Source organism: Entelurus aequoreus, linkage group LG27, assembly GCF_033978785.1.
Source record: "Entelurus aequoreus isolate RoL-2023_Sb linkage group LG27, RoL_Eaeq_v1.1, whole genome shotgun sequence".
NCBI classification, from domain to species: domain Eukaryota; kingdom Metazoa; phylum Chordata; class Actinopteri; order Syngnathiformes; family Syngnathidae; genus Entelurus; species Entelurus aequoreus.
Window position 1 is genome coordinate 307,888 of NC_084757.1, and position 14,795 is coordinate 322,682.

At 35.6% G+C, this 14,795-nt stretch overlaps 2 protein-coding genes across 5 annotated transcripts in view; both read right to left on the reverse strand.

The window, feature by feature from the left end:
* Window positions 1–9,613, reverse strand: part of LOC133644812 (tyrosine-protein kinase RYK-like) — a 133,470-nt gene extending 123,857 nt beyond the window's left edge. For all 4 annotated transcript variants that reach the window (XM_062039559.1, XM_062039560.1, XM_062039562.1 and 1 more), the window contains exon 1: window positions 8,986–9,613. In XM_062039559.1, coding sequence (XP_061895543.1) covers window positions 8,986–9,193 — 208 coding nt within the window. In that variant the 5' untranslated portion in view covers window positions 9,194–9,613. The remainder of the gene's footprint in view (window positions 1–8,985) is intronic.
* A 3,009-nt stretch (window positions 9,614–12,622) lies between these two features.
* The window catches only part of LOC133644687 (sushi, nidogen and EGF-like domain-containing protein 1), a 121,804-nt gene continuing 119,631 nt past the window's right edge, over window positions 12,623–14,795 (reverse strand). Inside the window, exon 30 of the mRNA XM_062039378.1 lies at window positions 12,623–12,938. Within this exon, the coding sequence (XP_061895362.1) occupies window positions 12,931–12,938 (8 nt within the window). The 3' untranslated portion in view covers window positions 12,623–12,930. The remainder of the gene's footprint in view (window positions 12,939–14,795) is intronic.

The window sequence follows — 14,795 nt, forward strand, 5'->3', positions numbered from 1 at the left end:
TTGTTCTTATCTGTACTGTAAAGTTCAAATTTGAATGACAAAAGGAAGTCTAGTCCAGTGTTTTTCAACCACTGTGCCGTGGCACACTAGTGTGCCGTGAGATACAGTCTGGTGTGCTGTGGGAGATTATCTAATTTCACCTATTTGGGTTAAAAATATTTTTTGCAAACCAGTAATTATAGTCTGCAAATGATGTGTTGTTGTTGAGTGTCTGTGGTGTGGAGAGCTCGGCAGAGTAACCGTGTAATACTCTTCCATATCAGTAGGTGGCAGCTGGTAGCTAATTGCTTTGTAGATGTCAGAAACAGCGGGAGGCAGCAAGCAGGTAAAAAGGTAACTAATGCTTAAACCAAAAATAAACAAAAGGTGAGTGCCCCTAAGAAAAGGCATTGAAGCTTAGGTAAGGCTATGCAGAACCAAACTAAAACTGAACTGGCTACAAATAAACAAAAACAGAATGCTGGACGACAGCAAAGACTTACTGTGGAGCAAAGACGGCGTCCACAAAGTACATCTGAACATGACATGACAATCAACAATGTCCCCACAAAGGAGGATAAAAACAATTGAAATATTCTAGATTGCTAAAACAAAGTAGATGCGGGAATCATCGCTCAAAGGAAGACATGAAACTGCTACAGGAAAATACCAAAAAAAAGAGAAAAAGCCACCAAAATAGGAGCGAAAGACAAGAACTAAAACACTACACACAGGAAAACAGCAAAAAACTCAAAATAAGTCAGGGTGTGATGTGACAGGTGGTGACAGTACACCTACTGTGAGACAAGAGCTATATTGATGCATGCTTGGTTATGCTTTATATCCAACAATTGCGACAACGACTTTTTACTGTCAACTCAGTTTCATTTTTTAATGATTTCTGCTAGTATGTAATGAAAATGAGTAAAATTAACTGTTAAAGGTTAGTACTATTAGTGGAGCAGCAGCACGCACAATCATGTGTGCTTACGGACTGTATCCCTTGCAGACTGTATTGATATATATTGATATATAATGTAGGAAGCAGAATATTAATAACAGAAAGAAACAACCCTTTTGTGTGAATGAATGTAAATGGGGGAGGGAGGTTTTATGGGTTGGTGCACTAATTGTAAGTGTATCTTGTGTTTTTTATGTGGATTTAATAAAAAAATAAAACCGATACCGATAATAAAAAAAAACGATACAGATAATTTCCAATATTACATTATAAAGCATTTATCGGACATCTCTAGTCCAAAGTGTGGGGAAAAAGGTCCAAAGTGTGGGGAAAAGGGTCCAAAGTGTGGGGAAAATGGTCCAAAGTGTGGAGTAAAAGGTCTAAAGTATGGGGTAAAAGGTCTAAAGTGTGGGGGGGGGCAAAAAAGTCCAAAGTGTGGGGGAAAGGTCCAAAGTGTGGGGAAAAAGGTCCAAAGTGTGGGGAAAAAGGTCTAAAGTGTGGGGGGAAAAGTCTAAAGTGTGGGGGGGGAAAGGTCTAACGTATGGGGGGGGGGGGGGGAGGTCTAAAGTATGGGGGGGAAAAGGTCTAAAGTATGGGGGGGGAAAGGTCCAAAGTGTGGGGGAAAAAGGTCCAAAGTGTGGGGGAAAAAGGTCCAAAGTGTGGGGGAAAAAGGTCCAAAGTGTGGGGAAAATGGTCCAAAGTGTGGGGAAAATGGTCCAAAGTGTGGGGAAAAGGGTCCAAAGTGTGGGGAAAATGGTCCAAAGTGTGGGGTAAAAGGTCTAAAGTATGGGGTAAAAGGTCTAAAGTGTGGGGTAAAAGGTCTAAAGTGTGGGGGGGGGGGCAAAAAAGTCCAAAGTGTGGGGGAAAGGTCCAAAGTGTGGGGAAAAAGGTCCAAAGTGTGGGGAAAAAGGTCTAAAGTGTGGGGGAAAAAGTCTAAAGTGTGGGGGGGAAAGGTCTAACGTATGGGGGGGGGGGGGTCTAAAGTATGGGGGGGGAAAGGTCTAAAGTATGGGGGGGGGGGGGAAGGTCCAAAGTGTGGGGGAAAAAGGTCCAAAGTGTGGGGGAAAAGGTCCAAAGTGTGGGGGGAAAAGGTCCAAAGTGTGGGGGGAAAAGGTCCAAAGTGTGGGGAAAAAAAGTTCTAAAGTGTCGGGAAAAGGGTCCAAAGTGTGGGGGAAAAGGTCCAAAGTGTGGGGGGGAAAGGTCTAAAGTGTGGGGAAAAGGTCCAAAGTGTGGTGAAAAGGTCCAAAGTGTGGGGAAAAAAAGTTCTAAAGTGTGGGGGAAAAAAAGTTCTAAAGTGTCGGGAAAAGGGTCTAAAGTGTGGGGAAAAGGGTCTAAAGTGTGGGGAAAAAGGTCTAAAGTGTGGGGAAAAAGGTCTAAAGTGTGGGGTAAAAGGTCAAAAGTGTGGGGGAAAAGGTCCAAAGTGTGGGGGAAAAGGTCCAAAGTGTGGGGGGAAAAAGGTCTAAAGTGTGGGGGAAAAGGTCCAAAGTGTGGGGGAAAAGGTCCAAAGTGTGGGGGAAAAGGTCTAAAGTGTGGGGAAAAAGGTCTAAAGCACATATGTCAGAGTCAAGGCCCGCGGGCCATATCCGGCCCGCGAGAAGGTTTTTTACGGCCCTTGGGATGATCTTGATTTATTATTAGAACCGGCCCGCAGACCGCAGATCTTTTACACGCACCAAGCGGATGCCGGTCCAAGGTTCCGAAAGGGGGCGAGCGGCCCGCCGGGACGCGCCTGCCGGCCGAAGGGCTGCAGCCCGGCCGTCAGTCGCGGAGCCCGCCGTGCCACGCGCGCCAAGGGGGCGGGCCGAAACCCGGCCCCGAGGCCCTGAGACTTCTGCTTTGTTTCCCCAAACCGCGCGTCACCGCCGGGCCCGCACCACCGTCGGGCTGCAGCCCGAGCGTCGGTGGCGGAACCCGTCATGTGCCGCGCGCGCCAAGCGGAGCGGGGGGGTCAAGCGGGCCGAAACCCGCAGGCCACCCCCTCACCACGAGGCCCTGAGACTTCTGCGTTTGACCCCTACGCGCGGCCCGTCGGGACGCGCCCGCCGTCAAGCCACGAGGGCCAGCCGTCGGGTCGCGGAGCCCGCCGTGCCACGCGCGCCAAGGGGCGGGCCGAAACCAGCGGGGGGTTTCGGGCACCCAACTCGCCTCCCTCCCACGGAGGGAGGAGGGGGGTTTAATGTGAACATTACTGTGCAATCACATATTTAGAGTTTTTACTCAATTCAAGTTTAAAAGTTAAAGTTTAATATTTGTTTTCACTGCATGTTACTTCTCCTTAAACAAAGTGTTGTTTTTGATTTATAGATTTTTGCACTTTATTTTATTGTATTTCAATTTAATTATATTTTAAAAATATTTCAGTTGAGTGGATGATAGAAAATTGCTATTATTGTTTTTTTCTTTGAAGTAAATTTAGCCCACTTTTGCTAAAATAGAAAATATAAGCTACTGATGGTGCCTTGAATACCGGTTTCTTTCATTTAATGTTCATGTTATGGGGATTTTTATATAAAGGAAATTTGTCTTTTGTGTCTGTTGAAAATTAAAGATTACTGACAGAGCCATAAGAAAATATTGCTTTATTTATCTGATCATATTGGAATATATTTGTTAGGTTTTCAGTAGGTTCAATTAGGTTCACTAGACTATATGCGTCATTTAAAAATTTTTCAATGAACATTCGAACAGTCCGGCCCTCGGCTTGTAGCTAAATTTTTTATTTGGCCCTCCGTCCATTTGACTTTGACACCCCTGGTCTAAAGTGTGGGGAAAAAGGTCCAAAGTGTGGGGGGAAAAAGGTCCAAAGTGTGGGGAAAAAAGCAGCGGCTTATAGTCTGAAATTGACGGTGGTTTATTTCGGACCAACGCTTAAGCGCCAGAAAAAAACGACACTCACTGAGTATCTGCTTTATACCGCCACATGTCACAGCATTACTGAGAAGACTCTGAAACGGCAATATCTACAATACGTGACATCTGGAATAACTTTGACTAATAATCGCTATCGGCCTTGAAAGTAGAGTAGATCTCTGGAAATAGCATTTTCAACCTGCCCACCCGCGTGTGTGTACACTAAGTCCCCAGCCAGCTGCCTTCCTGTGGCTGTGGGACGTCCCCCGTATGCCACAGGTTGTCCCGGGTCCAGAGTCACATCCACATCTGGACCACAGCAAGAAGACAGTTGTTAACAAAGTATGAAAATGTGAGTAAATGTGCTGGGTCAAAAGTATACATACAGCAATGTTAATATTTGCTTCCATGTCCCTTGGCAAGTTTACCTGCAATAAGGCGCTTTTGGTAGCCATCCACAAGCTTCTGCTGGAATTTTTGACCACAAAATTGCTGCAGTTCAGCTAAATGTGTTGCTTTTCTGACATGGACTTGTTTCTTCAGCATTGTCCACACATTTAAGTCAGGACTGTGGGAAGGCCATTCTAAAACCTTCATTCTAGCCTGATTTAGCCATTCCTTTACCACTTTTGACGTGTGTTTGGGGTCATTGTCCTGTTGGAACACCCAACTGCGCCCAAGACCCAACCTCCGGGCTGATGGTTTTAGCTTGTCCTGAAGAATTTGGAGGTAATCCTCCTTTTTCATTGTCCCATTTAAAGCACCAGTTCCATTGGCAGCAAAACAGGCCCAGAGCATAATACTACCACCACCATGCTTGACGGTAGGCATGGTGTTGGTGTTCCTGGGATTAAAGGCCTCACCTTTTCTCCTCCAAACATATTGCTGGGTATTGTGGCCAAACAGCTCAATGTTTGTTTCATCTGACCACAGAACTTTCCTCCAGAAGGTCTTACCTTTGTCCATCCGATGTCAGATGAAACAACAACAACTTGAGGGTTCCAAGTTCGATCCCCGCTTCCGCCACCTTAGTCACTGCCGTTGTGTCCTTGGACAAGACACTTTACCCACCTGCTCCCAGTGCCACCCACACTGGTTTAAATGCAACTTAGATATTGGTTTTCACTATGTAAAGCGCTTTGAGTCACTAGAGAAAAAGCGCTATATGAATATAATTCACTTCACTGTAAAAAAAATAAAAATAAGTGCAAAAAAATTCAGTGCTGAAGAATTCAGCACTGAATCATGCACAATCTCATTCGGAAATTCAGTGTATATATAATCCATTAAATACAATTTAGTGAGCAAAATTTGTGTGTTCTGACATTCAGTTTGAGAAAATTGAGTGTTTTCAATTTCAGTTTGTATACATTTAGTATAGAAAAAATTAGTGTAAAAAAAAAAAAAAGTGTAAAATAATTTGGTGCAGAAGAGTATACAATAGAGCAGAATGTGTATGTTTCAGTTTGCGAAAATACGGTATTCAAAAATTCAGGGTGTAAAAATTCAGTGTACACAAAATTGCTGTACAAAAATTCAGTGTAAAAACAAATAAGTGCAAAAAAATTCAGCGCAGAAAAATTCAGTGTAAATGTATCCGTTGTAGAAAAATTCAGTGTATATAATCCATTAAATACAATTTTGTGAGCAAAATTTGTGCTCTCTGACATTCAGCTTGAGAAAATTGAGTGTTTTAAATTTCAGTTTTGTATGCATTTAGTATAGAAAAAAATAGTGTAAAAAAATTTGGTGCAGAAGAGTATATAGACATTGAGTTTAGGAAAATACGGTATTGAAAAATGCAGGGTGTAAAAATTCAGTGTACACAAAATTGCTGTACAAAAATTCAGTGTAGAAAAATTCAGTGTAAATGTATCCGTTGTAGAAAAATCCATTAAATACAATTTTGTGAGCAAAATGTGTTCTCTGACATTCAGTTTGAGAAAATTTTGTGTTTTAAATTTCAGTTTGTATGCATTTAGTATAAAAAAAATAGTGTAAAATAATTTGGTGCAGAAGAGTATATAAACATTTCAGTTTACGAAAATACGGTATTCAAAAATTCAGGGTGTAAAAATTCAGTGTACACAAAATTGCTGTACAAAAATTCAGTGTAAAAACAAATAAGTGCAAAAAAATTCAGTGCAGAAAAATTAAGTGTTAATGTATCCGTTGTAAAAAAAATCCATTAAATACAATTTTGTGAGCAAAATGTGTGTTCTCTGACATTCAGTTTGAGAAAATTTAGTGTTTTCAATTTCAGTTTGTATGCATTTAGTATGGAAAAAATGTGTGTAAAAAAATTAAGTGTAAAATAATTTGGTGCAGAAGAGTATATAGACATTGAGTTTACGAAAATACGGTATTCAAAAATTCAGTGTACACAAAATTGCTGTACAAAAATTCAGTGTAAAAACCAATAAATGCAAAAAAATTCAGTGCAGAAAAATTCAGTGTAAATGTATCCGTTTTGGAAAAATCCATTAAATACAATTTTGTGAGAAAAATGTGTTCTCTGGCATTTATTTTGAGAAAATTTAGTGTTTTCAATTTCAGTTTGTATGCATTTAGTATAGAAAAAATGTGTGTAAAAAAATTAAGTGTAAAATAATTTGGTGCAGAAGAGTATATAGACATTGAGTTTAGGAAAATACGGTATTCAAAAATTCAGGGTATAAAAATTCAGTGTACACAAAATTGCTGTACAAAAATTCAGTGTAAAAACAAATAAGTGCAAAAAAATTCGGTGCAGAAAAATTCAGTGTAAATGTATCCGTTGTAGAAAAATCCATTAAATACAATTTTGTGAGCAAAATGTGTGTTCTCTGACATTCATTTAGAGAACATTTTGTGTTTTCAATTTCAGTTTGTATGCATTTAGTATAGAGAAAATAGTGTAAAAAAATTAAGTGTAAAATAATTTGGTGCAGAAGAGTATATTTCAGTTTATGAAAATACGGTATTCAAAAATTCAGGGTGTAAAAATTCAGTGTACACAAAATTGCTGTACAAAAATTCAGTGTAAAAACAAATAATTGCAAAAAAATTCAGTGCAGAAAAATTCAGTGTTAATGTATCCGTTGTAAAAAAAATCCATTAAATACAATTTTGTGAGCAAAATGTGTTCTGACATTCAGTTTGAGAAAATTGAGTGTTTTAAATTTCAGTTTGTATGCATTTAGTATAGAAAAAATAGTGTAAAAAATTAAGTGTAAAATAATTTGGTGCAGAAGAGTATATAGACATTGAGTTTACGAAAATACGGTATTCAAAAATTCAGGGTGTAAAATATTCAGTGTACACAAAATTGCTGTACAAAAATTCAGTGTAAAAACCAATAAATGCAAAAAATTCAGTGCAGAAAAATTCAGTGTAAATGTATCCGTTTTGGAAAAATCCATTCAATACAATTTTGTGAGAAAAATGTGTTCTCTGACATTTATTTTGAGAAAATTTAGTGTTTTCAATTTCAGTTTGTATGCATTTAGTATAGAAAAAATGTGTGTAAAAAAATTAAGTGTAAAATAATTTGGTGCAGAAGAGTATATAGACATTGAGTTTAGGAAAATACGGTATTCAAAAATGCAGGGTGTAAAAATTCAGTGTACACAAAATTGCTGTACAAAAATTCAGTGTAAAAACAATTAAGTGCAAAAAAATTCAGTGCAGAAAAATTCAGTGTAATTGTATCCGTTGTGAGCAAAATGTGTGTTCTCTGACATTCATTTAGAGAACATTTTGTGTTTTCAATTTCAGTTTGTATGCATTTAGTATAGAAAAAATAGTGTAAAAAAATTAAGTGTAAAATAATTTGGTGCAGAAGAGTATATAGACATTGAGTTTAGGAAAATACGGTATTCAAAAATTCAGTGTACACAAAATTGCTGGACAAAAATTCAGTGTAAAAACAAATAAATGCAAAAAAATTCAGTGCAGAAAAATTCAGTGTAAATGTATCCGTTTTGGAAAAATCCATTAAATACAATTTTGTGAGCAAAATGTGTGTTCTCTGACATCCATTTTGAGAAAATTTAGTGTTTTCAATTCCAGTTTGTATGCATTTAGTATAAAAAAATTTGTGTAAAAAAATTAAGTGTAAAATAATTTGGTGCAGAAGAGTATATAGACATTGAGTTTAGGAAAATATGGTATTCAAAAATGCAGGGTGTAAAAATTCAGTGTACACAAAATTGCTGTACAAAAATTCAGTGTAAAAACAAATAAGTGCAAAAAAATTCAGTGCAGAAAAATTCAGTGTAAATGTATCCGTTGTAGAAAAATCCATTAAATACAATTTTGTGAGCAGAATGTGTGTTCTCTGACATTCATTTAGAGAACATTTTGTGTTTTCAATTCCAGTTTGTATGCATTTAGTATAGAAAAAATAGTGTAAAAAAATTAAGTGTAAAATAATTTGGTGCAGAAGAGTATATTTCAGTTTATGAAAATACGGTATTCAAAAATTCAGGGTGTAAAAATTCAGTGCACACAAAATTGCTGTACAAAAATTCAGTGTAAAAACAAATAAATGCAAAAAAATTCAGTGCAGAAAAATTCAGTGTAAATGTATCCGTTGTAAAAAAAAATCCATTAAATACAATTTTGTGAGCAAAATGTGTTATCTGACATTCAGTTTGAGAAAATTGAGTGTTTTAAATTTCAGTTTGTATGCATTTAGTATAGAAAAAATAGTGTAACATAATTTGGTGCAGAAGAGTATATAAACATTTCAGTTTACGAAAATACGGTATTCAAAAATTCAGGGTGTAAAAATTGCTGTACAAAAATTCAGTGTAAAAACCAATAAATGCAAAAAAATTCAGTGCAGAAAAATTCAGTGTAAATGTATCCGTTTTGGAAAAATCCATTAAATACAATTTTGTGAGAAAAATGTGTTCTCTGACATTTATTTTGAGAAAATTTAGTGTTTTCAATTTCAGTTTGTATGCATTTAGTATAGAAAAAATAGTGTAAAAATATTAAGTGTAAAATAATTTGGTGCAGAAGAGTATATAAACATTTCAGTTTACGAAAATACGGTATTCAAAAATTCAGGGTGTAAAATATTCAGTGTACACAAAATTGCTGTATAAAAATTCAGTGTAAAAACAAATAAGTGCACACTCATTCGGCTTTTGTCTTACTTTTATGGAGCCAAACTGGCCAAAAAGGCACAAAAGAGCAAGTTGACTCACCCAGTAGTTTCTTCACCTCCTCCACACTCAAGTAAATGTTGACGCTGCGGTTGTGGCTGCTGAGCCCAGCCAGGCTGCCCGGGCTGGCGAGGCCGAGGCCGCCCTCCAGCAGCAGCAGCAGCAGCAGCGGGAAGAAGAGGAAGAATCCCCCCGGCCGCCACACCACCGAGCGCGGCCATCCTCGGGACTCCGACGGGCTGGCCGACATGGCGCCGCTCGTCCGTTGCTCTCCGCGCGCCCCAATCCCCTTCTCATCCGTAGGTGAAGGCAATCCCGGGAGGCGACATTCCTCGCCACTTGTAGCCGCCTGGGGTCGCCTCTCGGGCCGGCCTCTTTTTCTCCCGAACGTCGCCGGCCGAGGATGCTAACGTGCTAGCCCAGCATGCTAACGTGCTATCCCGGGCTAACGAGCTAACTTTCCGGGCTATGTTTGGAGATTTACGACTTTGGAAACTAAAATAAGTTTAAAAAAATGCCACTTTTTGCCGCTGCGCGCTTTGTCGGAAGTGACAGAAAGTGTAAAAAAAACAAAAATTTTCAAAAGTAAGAACTTTCTTCCGCCATGGTCGTCCTGCTTGTTTTCCCCCCCGAGAGAGCTCTTTTCACTGGGACGGGGAGAGCGCGCAGGCGGGGGAGCGGCGGGGGCGCGCACTGCTATGGCGGTCCCGTGCTGCCTTTACGTACTGTTGGAAATAGAAGCACTGACCGATACCCCCCAAGCAGTCCCATATGTTTATGCTTTCGTTTTTGTTCTATTAGAGTTTTGAAGTTATAGGCTAGTTACGTTTCAACGTTACTAACTTAAAAACTATAACATTCACACAAACGAGATATTTTTTTGTTTGTTTTTTACACAAAATTGATGTCACTGATTTTTTGCGTCTGAATTTTGTGTACTGATTTTTTTAACTTTAAGATTACGCTGAATTAAAAAAAAAAATGTAAGCAAAATGTGTGTTTAAGAAGTCACTTTGTAAAAATACTGTTTTTAAACAATCAGTTAAAAAAAATCATAGTATAAAAATTCAGTGCAGAAAGTTTTAGTTGCTTCAAAACTTCACTGTAAAAAAATTAAGTGTAAAATAAGAGTATATAATAGGGCAGAATGTGTATATTTAAACATTCAGTTTACAAACATACGGTATTCAAAAATTCAGGGTGTAAAAATTCAGTGTACACAAAATTGCTGTACAAAAATTCAGTGTAAAAACAAATAAGTGCAAAAAAATTCAGTGCAGAAAAATTCAGTGTAAATTAATCCGTTGTCGAAAAATGCAGTGTATATAATACATTAAATACAATTTTGTGAGCAAATTTGTGTTCTCTGACATTCAGTTTGAGTCTTATTTGACAGGAAGTAGGCACTGAGTTTAGAAGCAATGAATATTTCTGCACTGAATTTTTTTTTTTTACCCTGAATTTTATTTTTCACTGAATTGTTATACACCATTTTTTCTACACTTAAATGTTTACACATTGCATTTTAAAACTCAATTTAAAAACATTGCTCACACATTTTTTTTAAAATGAATTATATACACTGAATTTTTCAGCACTTATTTTTTACACTGAATTTTTGTACAGCAATTTTGTGTACACTGAATTTTTAAATACCATATTTTCATAAACGGAATGTTTAAACATGCACATTCTGCTCTATTATATACTCCGAATTTTTATGCACCAAATTATTTCGCACTTAATTTTTTTACACTAATTTTTTCTAATTTAATGGATTATATACGCAGATTTTTTTCTACAACGAAAATATTTACACTGAATTTTTTTGCACTTATTTGTTTTCACACTGAATTTTTGTACAGCAATTTTGTGTACACTGAATTTTTACACCCTGAATTATTAAATACCATATTTTCATAAACTGAATGTTTAAACATACACATTCTGTTCTATTATATACTCTGAAATTTTCTGCACCAAATTATTTCTAATTTAATGGATTATATACACAGATTTTTTCTACAACGAAAATATTTACACTGAATTTTTTTGCACTTATTTGTTTTTACACTGAATTTCTGTACAGCAATTTTGTGTACACTGAATTTTTAAATACCATATTTTCATAAACTGAATGTTTAAACATGCACATTCTGCTCTATTATATACTCCGAATTTTTATGCACCAAATTATTTTGCACTTAATTTTTTTACACTATTTTTTTCTAATTTAATGGATTATATACGCAGATTTTTTTCTACAACAAAAATATTTACACTGAATTTTTTTGCACTTATTTGTTTTTACGCTGAATTTTTGTACAGCAATTTTGTGTACACTGAATTTTTAAATACCATATTATCATAAACTGAATGTTTAAACATACACATTCTGTTCTATTATATACTCTGAAATTTTCTGCACCAAATTATTTTGCACTTAATTTTTTTACACAAATTTTTTCTATACTAAATGTGTACACACCGACATTTAAAACACTACATTTTCTCAAACTGAATGTCAGAACACACAAATTTTGCTCACAAAATTGTATTTAATGGATTATAAACTGAATTTTTCTACAACGAATACATTTACACTGAATTTTTCTCCATTTAATTTTTACACACATTTTGCTCACAAATTTTTATTCAATGAAACTTTCAACATAATTTGATGTAAAAACAATTCAATTCACAAAATTCCAAAGCAAAATATTCAGTTCCATAAATTCAGTGTTAAAAAAAAAGCTTTTGTAGTAAAAACACAAAAGAACACAAGAAAATGAGTATTTAACTACCACCCTGAGTATGATTGACACACCTTTCAGTCGACTTCATTCTAAACTACGTTACGCCCGCTAAGCGACGAAAAGTGGACACGCTCAGAAACATGTCGTAAGTAAGTAAAGTCGTTTTTTTTTTTTTAACTTCAAACTTTTTAAATTCTTCAACAGCTGCAGACTTATCAATATACGTATTGTGTTTCTATATTTGTAAATTTTCTAAATTATTTTTTGATGGTCTTTTTGTAATATTACATTTTTATCATAGAAAAAAGAAAGTATGCAACATTTCCAACAACGAGTTGCCAAGTGCAATACTTCGGATGAGGTAACAGCTCGATAATTAATAACATCACTCATTTTGACGCATTATTATTATTTTTTTTTAACTTGTAACGTGTTAGTGTCAGACCTATCCATACATCTATATATATTTGGAATCATTTTTTAAATATTTTATGTTCTTTTTGTACAAACAACAAAAAAACAAACAAATAAATATTATAGGAAAAACAAAAAATATTCCGTATTTCAAAAAATAAGTTAGGAATACTTTAGATGAGACAATTCCAGCCTTCAATGAAACATAGCAGTCAAAACAACTGGATATTGGGATGCCCCTGAACGCATCATTAAGGCCCTTCAATCTGACAGGTGCGATAAAACAGATTTTACTGAAATATTTGTTTATTTGGAGAACTTTATGGATAAATAAATGACATACCCCGCTTTTCAGGACATATGTACCATTTTTGGCCTTTTGTGGTCACTGTGTCATGTGACCGCAGCATCATCCCTTCATCCTTTTCGCACTGTAAAAAGTCAGCAATAGTAAGAGAAGTAAGAATCCAAAGGAAACATTTTAACATTTTTATTATTAAAATATTCAGCTACAAAATGGCCTATGAACACTATTTACAGCATAACGAGCAGTGACGCCTGCTAATACATAATAATAATAACAAAACAAAGTATTTTACAGGGAAAACACTGGTCAGAGGGAGGCGGGGATGAAGTCATGTGACTTGTTGAAACGATGAAGTGTCATCACAAGTGCAGTGGACCAGTCATGAGTGTCCTTCTTCCTCCAGCCTGGAAGGTTCTTCAGTGTGTTCTGACAGGGTTCCGCAGCATCAACGTGAGCACCGTCGCTCACTTCAAGTACGTCAAAAACACCAGGAGGGTAAGTGTGGCGGCGTCACGGAGCTGCAGAACACAAAAACACACACACACACACACACACACACACACACACACACACACACACACACACACACACGGGACGTTTCCTGAGCACAGGCTGCAAACACATGGACAAGTAAGGTGGATCTTTTTGATATAAATGATGTCACCTCTGTCGCCTCAAACAGTGTTCAGTGCCATACAAGTGTAAGAAGAAGTTAACATTGTTAGCATTAAAAGTGTAAGAAGAAGTTAACATCGTTAGACATTAAAAGTGGAAGAAGAAGTTAACATCGTTAGACATTGAAAGTGGAAGAAGAAGTTAACATCGTTAGACATGAAAAGTGTAAGAAGTTAATATCGTTAGACATTAAAAGTGTAAGAAGAAGTTAACATCGTTAGCATTAAAAGTGTAAGAAGAAGTTAACATTGTTAGACATTAAAAGTGTAAGAAGAAGTTAACATTGTTAGCATTAAAAGTGTAAGAAGTTAACATTGTTAGACATTAAAAGTGTAAGAAGAAGTTAACAGTGTTAGACATTAAAAGTGTAAGAAGAAGTGAACATCCTTAGCATTAAAAGTGTAAGAAGAAGTTAACATTAAAAGTGTACGAAGAAGTTAGCATTAAAAGTGTAAGAAGTTAACATTGTTAGCATTAAAAGTGTAAGAAGTTAACATCGTTAGCATTAAAAGTGTAAAAAGAAGTTAACATTGCTAGCATTAAAAGTGTAAAAAGAAGTTAACATCGTTAGCATTAAAAGTGTAAGAAAAAGTTAACATCGTTAGCATTAAAAGTGTAAAAAAGTTAACATCGTTAGCATTAAAAGTGTAAGAAGTTAACATCGTTAGCATTAAAAGTGTAAGAAGTTAACATCGTTACGATTAAAAGTGTAAGAAGAAGTTAACATCGTTAGCATTAAAAGTGTAAGAAGAAGTTAACATCGTTAGCATTAAAAGTGTAAGAAGAAGTTAACATTGTTAGCATTAAAAGTGTAAGAAGTTAACAACATTAGCATTAAAAGTGTAAAAAGAAGTTAACATTGTTAGCATTAAAAGTGTAAAAAGAAGTTAACATCGTTAGCATTAAAAGTGTAAGAAGAAGTTAACATCGTTAGCATTAAAAGTGTAAAAAGAAGTTAACATCGTTAGCATTAAAAGTGTAAAAAAAGTTAACATCGTTAGCATTAAAAGTGTAAAAAAAGTTAACATCGTTAGCATTAAAAGTGTAAAAAGAAGTTAACATTGTTAGCATTAAAAGTGTAAAAAGAAGTTAACATCATTAGCATTAAAAGTGTAAAAAGAAGTTAACATCGTTAGCATTAAAAGTGTAAAAAAGTTAACATCGTTAGCATTAAAAGTGTAAGAAGAAGTTAACATCGTTAGCATTAAAAGTGTAAGAAGAAGTTAACATCGTTAGCATTAAAAGTGTAAGAAGAAGTTAACATCGTTAGCATTAAAAGTGTAAGAAAAAGTTAACATCGTTAGCATTAAAAGTGTAAGAAGTTAACATCGTTAGCATTAAAAGTGTAAAAAGAAGTTAACATCGTTAGCATTAAAAGTGTAAGAAGTTAACATCGTTAGCATTAAAAGTGTAAGAAGTTAACATTGTTAGCATTAAAAGTGTAAAAAGAAGTTAACATCGTTAGCATTAAAAGTGTAAAAAGAAGTTAACATTGTTAGCATTAAAAGTGTAAGAAGAAGTTAACATCGTTAGCATTAAAAGTGTAAAAAGAAGTTAACATCGTTAGCATTTAAAATGTAAAAAGAAGTTAACATTGTTAGCATTAAAAGTGTAAAAAGAAGTTAACATCATTAGCATTAAAAGTGTAAAAAGAAGTTAACATCGTTAGCATTAAAAGTGTAAAAAAAAGTTAACATCAT